The sequence below is a fragment of the Leucopleurus acutus genome, assembly GCF_964270905.1.
Source record: "Leucopleurus acutus genome assembly, chromosome: 9".
In the NCBI taxonomy this organism is placed as follows: Eukaryota; Metazoa; Chordata; class Mammalia; order Artiodactyla; family Delphinidae; genus Leucopleurus; species Leucopleurus acutus.
The window spans coordinates 75,876,563-75,898,206 of record NC_139144.1 but is presented as its reverse complement, the minus strand read 5'-3'; the positions used below and the strand labels follow the sequence as shown (position 1 = coordinate 75,898,206).

Below are 21,644 nucleotides of genomic sequence, written 5' to 3'. Positions count from 1 at the left end.
TGCCAGCTAGCTGCTGGCTTATTGGGAGTTGGGGGCCCTTGGGAGAAGGACAGGAGGGGAGGGAGTACATTTTAGAGCAGTGACTATTTATACACAAGTACATAAATGGCAATATTTTTACAATCTGTGTTTCAGCTGAGTATTTACCCTGTTTTCACCATCACCACCTCTCATACCTTCCCCTATTCACCCTCATAACCCAGATCCCATTCAGGCCTTCTTCCCATACCTGCCATACCTTCTTCCATACCTTCCATTTTATACATGGAAAGAAATGGCTTTCTAGAAGAAGACTTTGCCTCATCACCCAGTCCCTTCCTATCCCTGTTCTGGTTTGAAGGCCTCACTGGAATCTTCCTCAGTTTGAGGAATTCATTGGTCTTTACATTTTGACTCTCTTAAATGATTTTTTTCTATTTATTTTCTTAAAAAAAAAAAAGGACAGCTATTTCTACATCTTAAAAATCTGATCAAGATGGCTGAAAAAGTATTCTTTTTATACTGTTTCTTTAAATTAGCTTTACTTTCTTTATTTGTAAAATGAAAAATATAATTGACGTCTACCCAAGAGGGGTGCTGTGAACATTCAATGAGGTGATGCATTTAAACCACTGAGGATACTGCCTAAATGAAAACAGATGCTAGGGTTAAGGAGACAAATTTCAGTCCACAGATTCAGGATTGAAATAAGTGTATTTTCTTTTATAGTATTTTTATTGTAAAATAGTTCAACCATCTAAGATATACCAAATAGTGTAATGAACACTCACCATAAGCCTGATCAAATACTTTTGTTTTCCTTGGTTTGCTTCAGATTTTTAAAGTGGAAAACATAGATATTATTCTGGTCTCCTGTGAGGCATAACTTTCTCTTTTATTAATAACTGAACTTAATTTCTTTTACAAACCCCATTCCTTCAGGTGGCAGAACCTTCACCTCAATCAAGTCCTAGTTTCTTCCATTTTGTTAAGGTTGTATTGCATCTAAGTTCCAGGGGCTTATTGCCAAGGAGTCTCAGGGTGGGTCTGTGGAGGAGAGTCTCTTCCTTAGTTGTACATCTTGGATCTGCTGATAGGTACATATCCTGTCTGTCATTGGTCCGTTCAGGATGCTGCTATAATGTCCTCATGCTGATTCAATATGACCCTTAGGGCTAGAGACACCTTTTGCTACTTCTGTCCTTTTCTTGGGGCTCTGTGTAAGTCTGATGAATCTGGGTGGACAGGCCTGATGCAGCATCATGGAGCTTCCTATGGTAAATGTGGTGTAGAGAACAGAATAAATGCCCTACCACTGTGCAGAGGAACTCTAGAGGGTTGCTATCTCTACAGGCCCTACTCAGAAGCAGGAGGCACAAGTACCTCTGCTCTCAGATCCTCTTTTATCTGGGTTCATGCTAGGGATACACATGTGTCAAAAATTACTTTGTTTATTTTCCTAATTTTGTCTCCCTTCAGCAGGAAGCCTTGCTCATATATCACTCAATTTCTTTAATGCCCTGAATTCCCCCAGGACCAAGGCTTTTGGAATCAAGAGAAGCCTTATCTCTGCTTTTTCGTTGTAATAATCCTTCCCTAGGTATGGTGGAAGGTGAGGTAGGGGAAGGCTCCATGGGCATCCAGAAAAGAACATCAGTAAACATTTCAAAAGTGTCATCATTCACTAGTTTTCCTCTTTCCCTTGGAGGGGGAATTAGATGAAGCTAGTCAAAAGGTACAAACTTCCAGTTATAAGAGTAATAGAGATGTAATGTGTGAGTGATAAACATAATTAACGCTGCTGTATGTTATATATGAAAATTGTTAAAAGAGTAAATCTTGAGTTCTCATCACAAGGAAAAACCTTTTTTTCCTATTTCTTTAATTTTATATATATAGTAAATGATGTATGTTCACTGAACTTATTGAGATAATCATTTCATGATGTATGTATCATCATGCTATATACCTTAAACTTATGTAGTGCTGTGTATTGATTATATCTCAATAAACTGGAAGAAAACATAATCCTGGTAAGATTTTGCTGGTGACATATAAGATCTATCTGGTTTTTCTGAATTATAACAAACCCTCAAATTCAAATTCCAAATATGTAACTTTAGAACTTCTGCCAACATTTATATTTCATTGATAGCCTTATATTAAGGCTTATATCCTTCTAATTAGCTCAAAATATTGATGGTGGAATAATATCTTTAGCCTTTAGCTTTTACTGTATCAGTTTACTATATAATTTTCCTGTAAAATCTTTGTTATTCAAGACCAAATCAATCTGACTGGTTATTCAGTATTATTGAAATAAGTTTAATTCTTGGGAAAAGTTTTGAGTAGGAAATCTTGTGTAGAAAAGTACAATTCTTGTCTGTGTCCTAAGTAAAATTGATAAAAATATAGTTGTAAGTACTAAATCAGTACAGATGACTATGTCTGAATTCACAACAGCTAATTAAAAGCAAAAGTTGCAGTGAACTGGTTCTTTCTTTGTCATCATATATCTAACACATATTTTAAAATTGAATTTTAGGGTGTATCAATTATTGCTACAATAATTCAGCACAAATAAAGTACTACAAAGCTCAGTGGTTCTAAAGAACAACCACTTATTTTCACAGATTCATGGGTTGGCTTGGCTGGGGCTCAGCTGGTCTAGGCTGGGATGGCTGGGGCAACTCTGCTTCCCATGGCAGGCCTGTGCTGGCTCTGCTCCGTATGTCTCTCACCCTCCTTGGACCAGCAAGCTAGTTAGGGCAGGTTCTTCTCATGCTCCAAGGAGCAGCAGAGGCACAAGAGACAAGATGAAATGTGCAAGACTTCTAGAAGCCTACGCTTGGAAATGACATACTGACACTTCTGTCCTGTTCTGTTGGCCAAGGCAAGTCATATGACTCAGCCCAAAGTCAAGGGACTGACAAGTAAATCCCACCAAGATGAGGCCAAGGTGAGGGTGTGAATGCAGCAAGATGTGAGAAGCCCAAATCTACATCACCTGTGTGTGGTCTTCAGCGACTGGCTTTCAATTTTTCAAGTTTTAATCTAATTTCTGTGATATACCCTTTGCTATCTTTTATTTCATTCTCAGAAAGCTTTACATATGTTTTAAAAATCTTTGTATTAAACAGTTGGTAACAACAATAACTAAATCTCTTAATCTTACATTAAATGCAAATTTTCTATATGAGAATTCTCAAATACAATGCTTGACAGAGGGCCTCAGATCAAGGGGCCCAGCAGGTCACAAAATAAATTCTCTTGGCTTTAAGCAGAATATGATTTTCAAAGCAGCTGACAATCTACCTTACTTTCAAAAATTAGGCCATCTTATTGTCATCGTCATTATTATTGTTCCGGATTTAGAACTCAATATGATGAAACTTGTGATTTTTCCTTGAAAATGCGGCGAAATTTTGTCTCTAAGAGTAGGTATTCAAAATCTACAGACTTCCTTTTTCTTTTATATGTAACTTTTTCCTTGAGTTTTTCCCCCATAAATTACATTAAAAACAAAATCATAATACAATCTGATTTGTCAGCATACAAGTAAATCTAAATATTGAGAAAATGCTAAATGTAAGCAAACACAAATCACATTGAATTCTTTCTTATTTGTGCTAAAATTCCAGGTTCAGTTCATCATTTCATCATGATAGCAGTGCTCTACCTACCTTGACTATTTTAATAACTGGATAATAGCCCTACCAAAATAATTGTTCCAACATTTATTAAAGAGAGGAAGTCTTAGTCCAAACACTGATATAATCAAGGAATAATATGTTCAGAAAACGTAAAAAGAGAGGTAAAAATATCAACATTTGGCTCATTTTGTTTTTTACCTAGGTAGATTTATATAAATAATAAAAGTAATGCTAATTACAGTCCTAACTAATCCAAGATTGAAAATGTTTAATATGAGGCTCGGGCATAGCAATTTTTCAGAAAAATTGGTGTCAAGTGGTGAGCCAGATTGCTACATTACATCTAGTTGAGAGAAGTAGAATTTTAGATATGTGGACGATGACTACATTTCCTTCTATTCAAGTGAAACAAAGTTCTGATCACCCTTTATAAATATGGAAACTCCATAAATCTTATTCAAAGTGTGACTAACTCTCAGCAAACCTAATAGGACAACAAAATGTAATATAATATATAATGTAATATAATATATATCTGAGATAAATGGCATTTTATAGTATACTAGTAGAGTGTTTGAACAGCCTACAAGTAAATCTAAATTTAGAACATCACATATTTTATTTTAACAAATAATTAATTTAAAAATTCTATTTTAATGAAGTGATAAAGAACAAAAATGGTAGTAGTCCCTGAATACTACCATGAAATTATAAGGAGATATACACTGTAAAACTTCCATATTTTTCTTAAGTTAATGTAAATATTTGGGAGGAGTCCTTTACAAAAGCCCTTTGTTTTGTAACCAACCCATCTGGCTTTGTCAGAGCTCCATTATTTAACAAAGGAAACTCTCTTTCCTTTTGGCCCTTTCCCTAGTAAATAAACTATTTACCAGGAGTTGCTTTTACCTGGGGGAAATTTATGTCTACAACCACTCCCTTTGAGGCAACAATGCTTAATCATAAAATATTTCACTCTTCAAAAAGTATATATCAGTTCATATTGACCATTTATTAAGTGGTCTGGTCTTTATAGAGAACTTTACTTTCTTATAATTATATATTGAGTATATTGAAGGTTTTTTTTTTTTTTAACCAATTCCAGGGAAAATTTTGGTCTGTAACATGAGCTTTTGTACATACTGGAGGATGGGTTTAATTCGGCACTGCTGGCTTTGCTGTCAATCAGTTCAACTTACTTCAGAGGGAATGTGAATGTGTTTTAAACCTAGTATGGGGGATTATAGTTATGGGACAGACTGTAGAATCTTTCTTTTCTTTTTTCTTTTTTGATTGTGTTGGGTCTTCGTTACCGTGCACGGGCTTCTCATTGCGGTGGCTTCTCTTGCTGAGGAGCGCGGGCTCTAGGCCCGGGGGCTTCAGTAGTTGTGGCTCTGAGGCATGTGGGATCTTCCCGGACAGGGCTCGAACCAGCGTCCCCTGAATTGGCAGGCAGATTCTTAACCACTGCGCCACCAGTTAAGCCTTAGAATCTTTTCAGAGGGTCAAATAATCTCTCTTTCAGTTTCTTCTGTTCTCTGTCTTTAGCTACTTCATCTTCATCTCTCTCCATGTCTTACTCAAGCTAATTACTAGGGCCTTGCTACCCAAAGGGACCTGCAGCCTCACCAGCAGCATCAGCTGGGAGCTTGTTATAAACCAGAATCTCAGGTCCAATCCCAGATTTATTGTATCAGAATCTGCATTTTAACAAGATCGCCAGGTTATTCGTATGCACATTAAACTTTGAAAAGCAGCATTCTAGGGGAAACTTGAAAATGCTTATTCTCTGAAGGTGTTAGGGCGGTATTAGGCAGAAGCTGGGCAGGGAGTGAGTGTGCGCACACGAGGGTGGGCCAGTGAACCCCGTGGCCCTGGCACATGATCCCAGACCGGCTCCATTGCTTGGTGGCTCAGTCTGTATGTCCCTCAGTGGGTGCCATCATGACGGACGCTACCAGTCAGGTGCTCCTGGGCTCTCGTCTCACCATCCTGTCCCAGCCACTCTGTATGTGAAGGTGGGATATGAGCCTCTTCCTCCAACAGTTGGACGAAATATTTTGGGGCGGCAAGTATGTCAGCTTCCTGGTCTTTTTTGTTAGGCTCAGCACATTGCAAACATCCATGGAAAGTGTGGGTTGTGCACAGGCTTAACTCCAAGACTGTGTTCAGGGGTCCTTGGAACTGTGGTCCATGGTAAAGTTTTACAACATTACCAGTAGTGTGACAAGGTTGAGGAGTCATGATTTGGAAATGTACAGAAAGAAGTTTCATCTCTGACCGAGTTATCAAGGAGACAACTGGAGAGATGATGGCTTCTTCTGCTGCTACTCTCATCACTCATCCCTTTCACGTGAGCACCCTGAGATCTATGGTACAATTCATTGGCAGAGAATCCAAGTACCATGGACTTTGTGACTCCATAGTAACTATCTATCAGGAAGAGGACATACTAGGATTTTTGTGGGTGTTATTCCTCGCCTCCTAGGTGACATCACTTCTTTGTGGCTCTGTAACTCAGTGGCCTACCTCATCAATGTCCTTGCACCAAACGGTGGGGTTTCCCCTATGAATGAAATGAGTTATTCCCTAGCTGTCACAGGATTTTTTTGCCAGTGTGTTGATCTATCCCTTTGTGCTTGTCTCTAATCTTATGGCTGTCAACAGCTGTGGGCTTGCTGATGGATGCCCTCCTTACTCCCCAATATATACTTCTTGGATAGATGGCTGGTGCCTGCTACAAAAAGAGGGAAATATGAGCCGAGGAAATAGCTTGTTTTTCCAGAAGGTCCCCTTTAGGAAGACTTATTGTTGCGACCTGAGAATGTCAATTTGAAGATGTGGGACAGGGACAGTGACATTTCTGTAGTCCCATATACACAGAATTATGGGAGAGAGTGTTGGTTTCTATACAGTGTGGAATGCTTTTTATTAAATAATCATTCAGTCTTGGGAAAATGAAAAAAAAGGCAGAAGTTATGTCAGCAAATAAACTAAAAAACAAAACAAAACAAAAAATCCTCATATATAAGAACCACGGATGAAGAAAAACCTCCACAAATACATGCATAACAGAGCTTGTACATCATCATAGGAAGAGCAGTAGTAAGGCAGCCTGGATGACTTACAGGGAATCCCAACTCCGAAAAGGAAGTAACATACTATTAAAGAAATATTTGAAGGAAATTGAAGGAAGCATCATTTAAGGGGAAACCCTACAGGCTAAGTTGTCCAAGTTGCTTACAGGGAACTGGCAGTTCTTTCCATTTCTATAAACTGAAGTCTTCTTGGGATGTGAAATCAAGAATTACAAACTGGACAGCAGCCAGGATGGGTTTTTGTTGTTGTTGGTTTCTTTTTTTGCTTTGTTTGTTTGCTACGAAAGGAGTTGAGCTGTATTAAATTCTCCCATTAGCCACACCCAAAACGTGTTGGCTGTGGCAAGAGCAGAGGCAGCACTGGCCTTAGGGAGGGCTTCAAAGTAGCCCAAACCCACCCTGCACTAGAAGCGTGTCATGCTGGGCCAACTTCATTGAAGATTTTAAGACTGGGAGGATTTTCCTTTCCAATTCTGAATATTTCTTCAACTCTAAGAATCATGAAATCATGGAAATCTTTACATGAATCCCTAGTTCATCATGCAGCATAGAGACTGCCTGCATCTGATCTGTCTCATCTTTCCAAAAGTTCTAACATGAAAAGTAGTTTATGATCTTTTTTGCCATTTCCTCTTGTTCAATATATTTAGGATCACAATTCTTTTTGCATGTGCCTACTCTAATAAAATTGTCACTTAAGATGACCCCACTTAGTCTTTCTCTCTCTCAGAAAAAAAATAGTTTTAATAAAATTGTTCTTTGTACAATATTTTTCATCTTTTATGTGGCCCTTTACTCACCTTTAGAATAAATAATATCAACAACTCTGGCTCTTTTTCAGGGGTCTATTTTCAAATTTATAATCATCATAAGATCTTCCTCTTGTCTAAATAAAATGTACATAAATAATTCAGTTGATTGCTCACTTGTTTTTTCTATACGATAAAATTTTTTTTTTGATATTTTATTTCCAATGCTTTGATCATGGCCCTCCCTCACCCCTTCTGCCCTCTTCATGGCCCCTGCACACGGAGGCTACCATGAAATTGATCGAATATGCTAGATACTCTGTGGAGATTTCATTTAGTTTATATTACCTAACCCTAAATAATGTGTGCTATTTCTGTGACTGCCTCAACACAGTCATATCTAAACTGGGAAGGAAGGCTTGCTTGTATCTTACGCTTTTTATATATTCCAGTGTGATGACTTCTCATTTTCCATATGGCTCCCTATTATGATATTGACTAGTTTATCACAACTGCTTTGTGAGAAAATATGTATGTAAAAAATGTTTGTTTTTGCAGACATGTTCATTTGGTGATTTCTTTATTTTGGTGCACTATTTGCAAAGTTTCAATCAGAAAGAATGTTAAACTTTGTGAGATCATTTAAGACAGAGTTCTAAAGAAATCAAGATCATGTGTGATCCACTGAGTTTTTCTTTGTCTCATAGCAAAACATTGTAAGCCTTCACCCTTCAAAGCCATCTAAAATATTCAGTTCATTGGACTGGATGAGAGCAGAGAGGAGGAGAAAGAGGGAAGGAAGAGCAGAAGAGTGGGTGGATCTCTGCTTGCCATTGCCAATAGTGGGAAATATAAACACCATGCCCTATGATAGGTGTTCAGCATAACTGTTATTGCAAAGCACAGACAGCATTACTATATTAAAGTGAATGAAAAATTAGGGGAAAATGAGTGTGGGGATCACAATACTAGTTATCACTGTAGAAAAATGTTTGTTAAAATTTTATGTGTGCAAAATGGAATACTATAATGTTGTTCTATAATACCACCTAATATCTTAGTAAAAATTACAAATATATGTAACTTTTACTGATATACATATATACACATGAATGCTGATAATGTGTGGAGACACATACACTGCTATTGCAATTGTAAATTGTACAAGTCTATTGAAAAGCAGTATGACAATATACAACCAAGCCATTAATATGATTGTATACGCCAATCTGGTTTTTCTGTTTTTAAAATTTCTCGTGAGCAAATTATCCTATTGGAGGAAAATAAAATTATATATGGTTTTCCCTAGAATTTTCAAGGTAAAATAAATGACAGTAGGATTGGATAACATACTAAAAGCTGTACAAACTGATAAGAAATTTCCAACCAAATGAAGATATGAAATATGGCCCCTATATCGAAAGGTATATGCTTAGCCTAACGAGAAATTATTACTGTAATTATTAAGATTTTACATGTCTAGGTGTTTAGTATTGAGGAGAAAGATCATCATTGTGTTTCTGATACATAATAAGAAAGTTTTTGTTAAAGATAGTACAGTTTTATGAAATTTATAAAACATGGGAATAATAGCATGTGAAAGATAATTTTCTTTTTAAAAAAATTTTTTTAAGATTTTTTTTTTTTTTTGATGTGGATCATTTTTAAAGTCTTTATTTGAATTTGTTACAGTATTGCTTCTGTTTTATGTCTTGTTTTTTTGGCCCTGGGGCATGTGAAATTTTAGCTCCCTGACCAGGGATAGAACCCGCACCCCCTGCATTGGAAGGCGAAGTCTTAACCACTGGACTGCCGGGGAAGTCCCTGAAAGATATTTTTCTGACATTAGCTGGAGTGTTAGGGCCTAGGGCACAGATCATACAGGGAAGGAAATGGTGTGCTCAGGAAAGTAAAGAATAGGGCTGGGGGAGGGCTCAGGGATCAGAAGGGGGCAGAGTGAGGAAGGTACAGGGAGCCCAGATACCAGGTTGTAGGGTGCTCCCACCACTGAGGACTTTGTACTGACTCCATTTATGGGAGAAAGTAAAGAAAAAAGGTGCTTCTCATAGCAGGAAAGGTGACATGACTGAACAATGAATAAAAAAGATTTTGGTCGGAAGGCAGAATTAGTCATTAGAACAGCCATACCCACATCCTAGAAATAGCTGATAATCTCTGTAGTGATTAAGAGCCTGAACTCTGGTGTCAGACTCTCTTGGCCCAGATCTTGACTCCCATATGATCTTGGGAAAATTCTTCAACTTAAGGACATCAGTTTTCTCATCTGAAAAACAATAATAGAACCCACATCATAGAGTTATTGTGCAGATTAAATAAATGCCCAGCAAGTAATAAATGCTTAACAAATGGAAAAGTTATTATTTGTACCAGAGATCAGGATTGTCCCACTGTTGTAATGCATGAAGGATTCCAACCGGTGTCCTCCTCAGTAAAAGAAACATGTTATCTTTGCCACCTGCCTCCCTGGGAAATGCTGTGTTTATCCCTGCAACTTTCCAAATGACTCCTTGTTTCACTGTCCCAGTTAGCTGAGCCAGCACTTGGCTGGAACTGGTGTGCCATTCAGTTAGAGAGGCAGGTCCTGCCTCCTGCCCTTCTCTCCCCTTTTGTTACTGGCAGGTGCTCGATGACAAGCTACTCAGAGGCAGGGAGAGAAAAGAATGCTCCAAAGATGACCTGTAGCTCCTATCTCTTCCTGAACCATTTATGTCTGGGAGAAATATTTGCCCTTGGTTACGTGCTCTTTCCCACTCTGAGTCATGTCTCTTCCTTTCTTTCATCATTCTCCACCCCTACCTTTTCCTATAATGGCAAAACAACTTCTCCAGCTGTGCAGCCAAGCTGAATGACCTGACACGTCCAAGTGCAGGCAGATAGGTGTCTGTCCTATTTTTGGATAATTGTTGAAGTGGTGTCCTCTGATTTCTCTGACTGCTGCATGGTCTTCTTTCTTTGCCACAGATACACGGCAACAGTCAACAGCACAGAGAGGTGAGGTGGAAGAGAGACAGATGGCCACAAGTTGTAGTACAGTTTTCATTTTAACTTTTGCTCTTCTGCCATTTTCTTTAGGGCACAGGGTTCTAGGAGAGCCCTCATGCCCCCTCCCAAGGCCCTTTTCATTTAACAAGACATAAGGAACTTTCCTTTATGGTCTTAGCTGACTTCAACTCCTTCCACCCTGTTCAGTTTCTATTGACCCCTTCGCTAGGGGTTTGAACAGAGGTGTCCAAAAGCAAAACTGTGAAGGGTAAAGATTGTGTCATTGGAGCCTCCTGTTCTCCCTTTTCTGTCTTGACTTTCACTTTGGTGGCGTGTCTTTTAATCAGTGTAAGATGCTCTCAGGTGGCACTCCACTCAAGGCCCTCATGCTAGGGCCCCTTATATAGTTTTCAGCATCCCCTTCTCAGATCATCCATTCACAGTGAAGTAATGGATGTCTACTAGTAGACTGAAATGTTACCTCACCCATAGGTATCATTCATTTAAACAAGCATCAAGGTGTAAGGCTGCAGTGGGAGCAGTTCAGATATAGTCTGAAGAAAGAAGCTGAAGAGTGGGTGCAAAAATGGTTTTAAAATACAACAGGGTGTCTTCTTTTGCTCATTTGGCAGTAAACAGGGAGAAGAAATTGGGAAGATTAGCTATGGAAGCCGAAATTATTTTTATTCCTAAAACATATAACCTAGATATCTAGTATATCCTTATCTTCTGCTCCCTCCTCCTTCAATTCCTTCTCTTGTCCTCCCTACATACACATACACCGTGAAGGAAGGAAATATACCAAATCCTGATTTATGATAAGTTGCATTAGTGGTGCAACATTTTCATTGCAACACTACCTACTTTTTTTTTATCTGAAAGTAATATGTAATCTTGTAAAAATTCTTTAAGCTCTTGTTATCTTAAGTAAACATTCAAAAATGATGAAATTGCAAGCTAAAGAAACTGAGCCATTATTTATGTGATTTCTTTACTATGCTATTTAATTTGTCCTGGATTCAAATGAGACAGTGTATGGGACTGTGTTTTCTAAAATGTAAAACTCGATAAAAACACTGTTTTAGTATAAATTTCAAAATGGGAAATAGGATAGTAAAAGAAATAGCAACATTCTAAAATGCCAGAGAGAATGTTTCCAAACCAGTTTTAAGTACTAGCATTTCCTACCCCTGAAGCCGTGAAAATAAATTTCAGGCAAGAAAATTGAGAGTAAAGATAGGCATTACCCCAAAAGATGAAATATACTTGATATGTTTTACATACATTTTCATTTTCCCAACTTAATGATTCATGAGTGAGAAAATGATGAGAAGGAAAATCTTATTAGGATCAGTACTTTTCAAACCCCTCATGCAAATGAAGAAAATTATGATGTCAAAATGTGATTCCCACTCCAGCTCTGCAATCATCCCAAATTTTCTTCAATTATTTATTCATGTAGTTGTTCATTCAGAAAATATTGATTGACCTCACTAAGTGCTTGGCACCATTTTAGAACCCCAGGAAACAAAGATGAAGTCATATTTTTGGTTCTCAAAGACCTAACCAGCAGTCTAGTGGGGTTATTTAACAGGGTTAGTTTTACCATGTGGTAAGTGATAATAGGGGTTTGTACAAGATTTTATATGAAGACGTAGAAGAAGCACTTAATGTGGTGGGGTTCTGGAAACAGGAAGGGTTAGACAGGCCATGAGGGGAAGAGTGATGCTGCCATGGATAGGAGAGGGCTGGGCACTTCAGTGAGGGCTGCAGAAGATAGTTGCTGAAGACAACAGTGGGTTGATAGTGAAGGCCTTGTGAACACTGCTCAAGAGTTTGGATTTTATTCTAAGGGCAATGGCATATAATTGATAGTTTAAGCAGGGGAATGACATGGAATCTTCATGAGATCACTTCTTTTTTGAAGGGGAAGATGGATTGGAAAAGATCATATTGAAGCTGGGAGTGAGACCAGTTAAGAGGCTGTGGCAACTAGGCAGGCAAAAGATGAAGATGGCCATGATTATGGTGGTATAGCAGTGATTTGGGTAGAAAAATCTATAAATAAAATAAATTGTAATTAATTTAAAATAGAGTAACATATTATTGGGGGGAAACTGTCACAATAATAAAGACTTAGAATTGTTGTAAATCTAGGAATCCCTGTCATGAAGAATCAAAGCCACATACAGTCTCATAATCAACAGAACTGTGAAAAGTGAATGCATTAATTCCTGTGTTTATAGCATGCCAGTCCTTTAATTGATAAAAAATTCATGATTTTAAAAAATGCCTTTAAAAAAATTCCTGGACTGAACAGCAAGATTGCATATACATGCATGTACATAGCCAAGTCTTCATTCTACAGAAGTCACAGGAAACAATGAGATGGGACGCTCCTAAGAGATCCTTGAGTCTAATCCTCTCATTAAAGATAAGAAAACTGAGACCTTGAGATTAAACCATTTGCAGGAGGTGACACACCTCAGTAATGGCAGTGCTGAGACAGGAATCCAGATGCCTGACCTGGAGGGCAGGGCTCTTTTCACTAAACTCCAACAGCTTCCCAAGAAAGGCATTTAAATAAATTCATGGGATGTAGACAACTATTGAAAAGAGGGACTTTTAAGTTCTTCACAACTTTAAAGAGCACTTTAAAAAGCTAAACGCATGTTTTATTATTGGAGATTGGTCATTTTTCCAGATTAACTCACAACAAGAAAATCTATGCCAATATCAGCAACTACTTTTCACATATTGACTTTCCAAAAATAATTTTGGACTCTGGTCTGGCTTCATGGTACTGGTATCCAAGAACATGTGACTTATATTGTTTTATTTTCTTATTTAAAAAATTGAAAACAGAAATATGAGTTTATTTAGCATTAGCAAGATACTTTATTTCATGAAGAATATGAAGTATGGTTGGTTTAAGAACATGCTATTCCATCATATTCATCAAGTGATAGAAATGTTTATAGGGAACCTCTTAAATGCTGGGAAAACAAAAAAGTTAAATTACCAATCTTGTAATTTTCCACAAATACATTCCTGAATAAGCAATAACTCATGTATTTTTATATATTATGAGTTTTTTAAATAAGGAAAAATTAGTTTTAAAATGTTCTTTATTGATGAGTTTGACATGTAGTAAAAGCAATAAACACATTTTATGAGTTTGTAAAAAGTTTATTATGGATACTGGGAAAGTCCCATCATCACCCACCTCTTCCCTACCCCCAAATAAAAGAACCAACATATTTGCACATGAAACCTGGATTCACTTGGTACAAAATTTCAATCTTTGAAATAAAATAGTTAATGGCAAATCTCAATAAAAAGTTATTTTGAAAATGATCAATGTTATTCAGAAATAAGGAAATCACATATTCTACGTTTTGCAAGTTAATAGGTTTTGTTATATGACTGTGTATATATTTTGGCTTTAAAACTTACCAATAACTAGAAGATAGAAGCTCATGATTTATTTAAATAGATATTTTATTGATCAAATACATTTGCCCAATCAACATATCCAAATATTTTTTAAAAACATCTTAAATATAAGGTATAAAGTCATGAGACTTATTGACCTTTTTAACTAACTATATAGTAACATCTATATAGTCAAATGAGTAGTAATGCTTGAAGTTAATGATCATGAGAGTGTTTTCTAAGGATGAATGGCCTAAGGCAGCTTTGAAAAATCTCTTTTGTAGCTACCTTCAAAAGGATATGAGTTTCATAATCTGATCATTCATTTGCTTTGGTCCCCAATAGTATTCCAGTACAGTCATCCTGTATATTCACCAGCCTTAGAATTTGGGAAAATAAAATTAATCTTCATTGAATGAGGAGTTGTCCTCTATGAAGATATTCAAAGGAATGTTAATCCGAGTTCTAATAGTAATTCTGAAATTTGAGCATTTATACACTTTTAAGATATGCAAATTATAGTTAACCACTCACATCAGAGACATCTTTTGTACATGCCTATCATTTTGCAATAGAGATTTTTAAAACAACAGTGACTCATAACACTGAAATAGGACTCTACAGTTCAAAAATAATAAGAATAATTTTATACTCTGTAACAAGACTCATATTAGATAACATCTTGAAAGTTTGCAGCTGTTAGTTTTTAATTTATATATACGTAGCTCAGTAGCATGGACCCAGTAAATTGACAACTCTCCTGAAATTACTACGTGAATTACTGTAGTTGAAATTGTACTTAAGTGTCAGAAATAGCCTTTATTTTAAAATGTTATTAAATAGCAGCAATATTACTTGAAGGTAAAGCGAAACATTAATAGGAATGCAGAATACAGGTTTAATTTCTAATTACAAGACAGAAAGCATCTCCTAGATGAAATATCAGTTGGGTTTGTATTAAGATCACAGCCAGATAAACATCAGCCATAAAACACTTCAGGATTTTGCTTGGAAAAGTTAGAAAGAAAAGCCTTGTATATCTCTTTTCCATTCTATTACCAAAGAAGATGCATATGCTTATGTAATCAAGACAGTGCAATCTCACCAGTGAAGTTCCTTGTGGAAGACACATTTACTCCTCCTATATATTAGCTCAACAAGATAAGAAATATAATGAGTTCTTTAAAGCAAATATAATGAGTTTTTAAAATCTGATTAGAGAAACATTTACAATAAGTACAAAATATACAGTAAATTGAAACATCTTGTTAAATATGCCTGTAGGTTAACTATGCCCTATTTAAAGGAACATACTTTCATGAATCTATTTTCACATTTGTTTTATCATATTTGAGAGCCCCTATCATCACTGTATGCTTTTGTTACTGTAATTTCTAGAATCTTTGTATTATCTTATCTCTAAGTATCCCCATGACTTTACCTGCAAAGGTAATTTAAGAAGTATTACTTCCAAAGTAAAAGAAAAATAAGAAATTCCATATTTTTATGAGCAGTTGTACACAAAACTATTGTAGTGTTTGAGAGAAATGTCCCTTGATCATTATAGATTCATCATTACAAAATGTATACTTACATACTAAAGCAAGAACTGTCTGCCTTCAAAATTAAGTGTTGCCAACCTACTGAGTAATTCTGGTTATAAAGTTAGATATGAAATCCTTGGCTTTTAATATAGAAAAGTATTATTTGAAAAGATCTGAAAATAAACATTTCTACATGTGGTTGCCCATCTTAATAGCTTTCTTAATTTGAACATTTGGGGAATTAACAGAACAGTAGTGCCTTTATGTTATTACAACAAAGAAGTATTACAGTATCCAAATCTCTGGACCTGGGGTCCAAGTATTCAGTCATGGCTCAGTTGCAGGCTGACAGAAGAGAAGCTGCGTCCTACGCTCCTACACAATGGGGCAATGACAACATCTGTCACGCTCTTCCATATTGTCTGCACTGAAGGCAGGACCATTAGGCAGGTCTTTACAAAAGGCATTATAATCCTGGAATGGAGGAAGAGAGATGTGTAAAGATTATTAGTGTTACCAAATAAGGCCACTGACTATTGCATATGCATGAAAAGATATAACAATGGCCCAGTTCACCTAAGCCGGATTAAGCATTTGAAACAAATGAACAGTGACCCACATCATGATAAGATGCACAGAAAATATGTTGCTTAAAAAAAATAAACAAGAATGTACATGATAAACACCAATATTCTTTCTATTGGTAGCAGGCAATCTAAAATAGTAAAGCAAAAATAAACAAAATAGTAAATTTATATACCTGATCTCTGCCCCTAAACATTAACCTGCCTAAATCTTCATATGTCTCTGAGGTCCTATTTCCTGGTAGCTTTTCCTGTTGTCTCATCCCACTTCCTCCCCATTGGACCAGGCTGGGTTGGATACCCCTTTTTTGTGCGTCTAAAGTATTGCAACAAACTTCTTAATCCTCAAATTTACCAAAAGATATCATAATGGATGCTAACTGCTTATATTTCTATCTTTCCTATTAGAATGTAAGCTTTTTAAGTTAGGACATCCTTTACCCTTAATAAATGTTTGAGCTGAAGTGAATTTAGTATTCTCATATGCTTTATATTATTAATTTTCCACAGTAATTACACACACTGAAAAGGGTTGTGTAGTACAGTTAAAAGAGCCCTTCAATTATGTCAGAACTCTTAGACAAGAAAAACTAGAGTATCCTAAATTTATTTTTTCTTTATGCCTTTTCTTAAGATAACCACATATTTTCATATTTCTCAGGCTGGTTAATTTTTTCTGTAGTCCTCTGAATAATGTTCTTTGTCATAGTAATGCTTTTTGGGCACAAAAGTGTTTGTGAACTCTCAGGCATTGTTGGAGGGCTTCAATAGAATTTTTATTATTACTCGGGTGGGCACAAAGAAGTAAGGTTGATTTTCTTGGTTTACTATTAAAATGTGACTTAAATAAAGGTCTGTTGTATTTAGCCCAAAGTAAAGAGAAGATCAGGCATTTGAGTGATTGAGATATTTTTAGAATACTGAATTATTCATATTGACTGCCTGCATAGATTATATTTATCTTGTGTTTTGTTCCAAGTGCTAAAGACTTGAAGCAATTTTTTAAAGAAAATTAATTACTAGGTGTTTCAGAATTACATAGTTGAACAGAAACCTGAATGATAGCAACTTTTAACTTCTTATCCCATTATGTTTCTCACTTGATATGTGGCCTTGGGCAAATCACTACAAATTAAAGTAAGAATAGGAAATCTTATAGACCAGCTATCAGGATTAACACTTACTATGCATCCCTGACAGGTCCATATGATGCTGTCATTATAATGAATAATAAATAGAACTATTTTGAAGTCAGAATATATAATGAAACAATTATGACAAAATAATCTCAATTTGACTTAAGTTTAGTTTGGAAAGCTTCCTAGCCAAATTCACTTCCCTCAGAATATAATGCACTTTCCATTCTTTCTTAGGCTGAGAAATTTTCTTTCCCCTAACTCTTTAGATCTCCATGTCCTAAGAGGGAATTAAACACAGGACAAAAGTGCAGCAAAGTGCAATTGCCCACATTTGAGGACTCAGTTCATAGGATGTGGTGAACTCATTTTATTTTCTTCAAGTTGTTGTTCTCTCACTTTGGATCAGAGGATCCAGTGATCCACTGACAACAAACTTAAATTGTGTTCTCAACATCCCAGTTAGTTTCCTTTCTGAAACTCCAGGCAATTTGGAGTGACCCAAAACTTGGTTGGGGCTCTATGTGACCAACCAAATATTGCTTAAATAAATCTTATAATTAGCAAGATTATATATTTATCCATTGGATAATAAATCCATTAGAACTGGGACTTTTGTTTAGCTTTGTATTAACTATAGTTCCATAAGACTGCCTTGTCACAGCAATTTGCTGTATTAAAAAGTCTTCTGGGAAATGAGACTGCTACTACTGAATTTCCATCAGTTGGACCATTTATTTGAATTGCATCCCAGCAAAAATAAAAGATAGAGGGGTCCAAGCCACATTTCTTTGGTATGATCCACTTATGACCAATAACCTGTGGTTGCCAAATGGCATATACCTCAGTTTATGGTATGGACTCAAACCAATTCACCGGTCCCTAATGACCTGTACTTCTGGCCTAGGATCCAGCATCACCAGACTGAGTTCTGAGTGTTTTGTTTTTGTTGTTTGTTTGTTTAAATAATCTAAAGTCAGATCCATTGTGACCATGCAGTGTGGTTCAAAGAACTTATTACTGCATATTTTCATAGCTTTGATCACCAAGAAAAAAAGTTTACTCAAATGGGTTTGCTCTTCTATAAGGCCTCTCCTTGATCTGGTCTTATTGTGTCACTGGAATGTGATCCATTAATGATAAATCTATTTTATCAAGGTATAAACTAACTTTTAAACATTTTTGTTTGAAGTTACTCCTCTACTTGCAATCACAGCTGCCTGATGACAAATGTATGACAGTTAAATATTAATGTCCCACATGAATGTAATTTGAAAAATAAGCTATAGTTAAGTAATACATTTTCTGTGGCTGAAAAGGAAGTGGTTTGATGATTCACCTCTGGAAGCACTACACAAAAAACATCTCCCATTCTCAGGAGAGCCAGGTGGAGAGAAGCATCATTTGGTTAATTGTAGTTTTACTTATATCTCTCTGCCATTTAGTAAATGGAAACCTTTTTGTTGTCAGTTATTCCACAAGTGCTTTAGGAAAGCCTAGCTTTGTTGACTGGCACTCTATGTTTCCAAATAGCTTCATAGCCAACATTTCACAATATGTTATGTGGTCACTCAGTTTTTCACATTTTGGAAGGTGAGAAAATGGACATAGAGTTTAGATGACTGGTTTTATTCAATTAGGAATCCAAAATTTTATGCACTGACTTGGGCATCTTTAAAAAAAATTCATGTGCTAATGTCAAAATATAAGCTTAACTATATATATCCTTTGTTGATCTGCTCATGTAAACAGGCAAAGATTTTCATTCCTCTGGCAGTTTTCTGGCACTTTCAATATAGTTTAATTGTTTACAGTTTTTAGTGATCAAATTAAATTGATGTTTGTTATTTATCCTTTACTTATTGGGTGAACTTCAATTTATCCTTTAAAAGCCTTTGTAGACCCTTTTCTTTTTAAAAGCCTTCCCTGTGCTTCCCTCCTCCACAGATCTAGCTGGGTTGTCCTCAGCAGCCACCTCTGTACCTAGCCAGTTGTCCTGATGTGCTGTGAGTAAGCTGAAGGCAGATCTTGCATCTTATTCATTCTGGGCCCAGTGCCCAGCACAAACTAAGCACTCAATAAATTTTCTTGGTTGAACTAACTAGCTAGCTAACTGACTAAAGAAATTGATTCAGATGGTAAAGGGGAATGGAGAACAATTTCATAACTTCTAACAATGAACACAACATGTATTAGGGTGTGGCAATACCATATAAAGTGATTATGAAAGACATGGAGACATCTGGGGTTATACATTTCTGCAGGACTGCCCTAAAAGACAAGCTTGGCAATTGTTGCCATACAGGGGATAATCTGAATGTTCTTCCTCTCAGAATAAAGTGGACATTTTTAAAAACAACAATAACAAAACTTCGTGGTAAAATATGACATTTCCTTTTAAATTTTTTAACGCTTAGAAATGTTCTCTATAGCTTTATGATGCATTTCGTGTGTGAATAAAGTTACTCAAAATGTCCCAAAATGTCCAATAGGTTTCTATATTTATTTCCCCTTTTACTAGATGCCACTCCTGTTGGTGCCTCATAGGTGAAAAAGTAACTTGGAAGCCTTCTCATTTCATTATCCTGCAGTTTGAGTTTCATTCATTTGTGCTGGGGACCCCTTCACCTTAACTGCACACATCTTGCCTCTCCTCTGTTCTCATCCTTGCCATTTGCCAGTGACAGGATTGGAGCCGCCTCTCCATAGCACTGCTTAACCAGGTCTGACATCCCTCTGCAATGATACTGTCACTGGCATTCTGCTCAGAGATCTCTTTTGTTTTACCCCCAAGCACAGGTGGTGACTGAATAAAAGGTGATGAAAGAAATAAGAGCCCTGCCCAGAACCATGGGCACAAGTCAAAACAGGGCCCTATGAGAGAGCAGCCTGTGGCTGGAAGCATGGCTTCCAGATCTCCACCTCCACAGTCAGCTGGGCTTTAGCATTCGAAGGAAGATCACACTCGTGGACAGAGGGACCTTCCTTCTTCTGTTTAAACTCCTAACCCAACCTACAATTCTAAAGAAAGCACACTACCCTTCAAGGCCTCCCAGTTCTGCTACTGCGTTCAGAGATGATGCGCCTTCTTTCGCCTGTAAGCCGGCCTGGGAGAAGGGGAGGGCAGGGGGCAGGTGGCAAAGAACATTCCTACGTTTCAGAAAGCTGGCCCACCCCAGTGTGCCCCTTCTCACCAGATGTGCAGACAGCTGAGGATGGCAAAGAGAATTCCCGCAGCGAAAGCCAAGGGAATGGCCAGGAACACCGTCAGGAACTTGTAGATCACGTATTTGCTGATTTCAAAGAGAGCGTGGCTGCAGATCCACACTTTGTCAGAAGAGTGCGTAGACGCGGGCTCTGCAATCACATCCTCGAATCCCACCTGCGGAGACAAGACTCAGGGATCCTGAACTGTCGCCCAACCTGCCTCTCCAGGATACGGGAGAGCTCGGGGTGGGAGAAGCAAGAAAGAAAGACTTGGCTGCGGTGCCCCACCTTCTCTTAGGGTCATGGTGGGCGGACAGGAATTTGGCTAAGAATTCCTGGCTACTCAGGCGGCCCCACAGAGGGAATCCGGATCCCGTACCCTGCGGCGCTGACCCAGTGGCGAGGGTGGGAGTTGGGGTCGGAGCAAGTTAGAGGGGGCACCCCCACTCCCAGGCCTTAGCGGGGACTTGGGTCAGCCTCAGGTCCAGGGTAGGGCCCGCCCCAGGCTTCACCTTGAGATGCGAGTTGAGCCGGTGGGGATCTCGGTCGCTGCCTGGATCCACGAACTTCTCGGGGTCGGCGTAATCTACGCTGCTGTGGCGGCTGTAGGAGTCCTCGTCCATGAAGAGCTGGACATCCGCCTTCTCGGTCTCCAGCCCCATCTCAGCGCTTGGTGCGCGGCAGCTGCAGCCCGGCTGGCGCAGCGCGGCTCCCGGCCCGCGCAGCTTCGCCTTCTCGTTGCGCTCGGCCCCGCCCCGCCTCTCTTCGCCTCGCCTCTCCCAGAGCGGCCCGGACGGCGGTAGCTTCCCGCTGCCGGCTTCTGCTCCGGGCCCGCGCGGCCCGAGTCCCGCCCCTCGGCCCGGCCAGGGGGCGGGGGCCGAACGCAGCCCGCGAGATGGCTCCCTCCCCGCGCACCCCGCTGCCCGTCCCTGGTCGGGTTCCAGTCCGGCCCAGGCCAGGAGAGGGATCAGGGGGATGTCCAACCAGGCAGATCCCGGCCCTGCCCAGGTGGGCGAAGCGCGTCTCGGGGATGAGGACCCGAATTCGGCCCACAAGGGGCAGGAAGGCTTCTTGGGTCACATTGCACGACACCTAGAACTGTATGCGTAAGAGCCGGCAGGTTGACCCAGGGATAACGGACACACTGCAGCGAGGCAGCTTGGTGGTTAAGAGCGTGGAGGTATCGAATATGAAGGCCTGTCTTCACCTGTAGGCTCTACCGTTTACCTTGTGTGCTCCGGAGCAAGGTACCGAGC

General features: G+C 38.4%; 2 protein-coding genes and 1 pseudogene across 4 annotated transcripts in view; 2 read left to right on the top strand and 1 right to left on the bottom strand.

Annotated features, from left to right (window-relative positions):
* The window catches only part of TFEC (transcription factor EC), a 675,276-nt gene that overhangs the window by 139,817 nt on the left and 513,815 nt on the right, over positions 1-21,644 (top strand). The window lies entirely within an intron of this gene.
* LOC309966237 (mitochondrial carrier homolog 2-like) lies at positions 5,577-6,834 on the top strand (annotated as a pseudogene). The gene has a single exon. The product of its transcript is annotated as a mitochondrial carrier homolog 2-like (transcript).
* CAV2 (caveolin 2) lies at positions 13,488-21,199 on the bottom strand. Its single transcript, XM_082847072.1, has 3 exons — positions 20,901-21,199; positions 20,376-20,563; positions 13,488-15,935 (listed from the first exon to the last, which is right to left on the bottom strand). The coding sequence occupies exons 1-3, from the start codon at positions 21,048-21,050 to the stop codon at positions 15,785-15,787; spliced, it is 489 nt and encodes a 162-aa protein (XP_082703198.1). The 5' UTR covers positions 21,051-21,199; the 3' UTR covers positions 13,488-15,784.

What these genes read in the sequence shown, in the direction of transcription:
- CAV2 (XM_082847072.1), bottom strand. Translation starts at nt 21,050, where the DNA reads ATGGGGCTGGAGACCGAGAAGGCGGATGTCCAGCTCTTCATGGACGAG. An exon ending in GGCTCAACTCGCATCTCAAG is followed by an intron (nt 20,564 to 20,900) that starts GTGAAGCCTGGG and finishes TTGTCTCCGCAG; the next exon opens with GTGGGATTCGAGGATGTGAT. An exon ending in CTCAGCTGTCTGCACATCTG is followed by an intron (nt 15,936 to 20,375) that starts GTGAGAAGGGGC and finishes CCTCCATTCCAG; the next exon opens with GATTATAATGCCTTTTGTAA.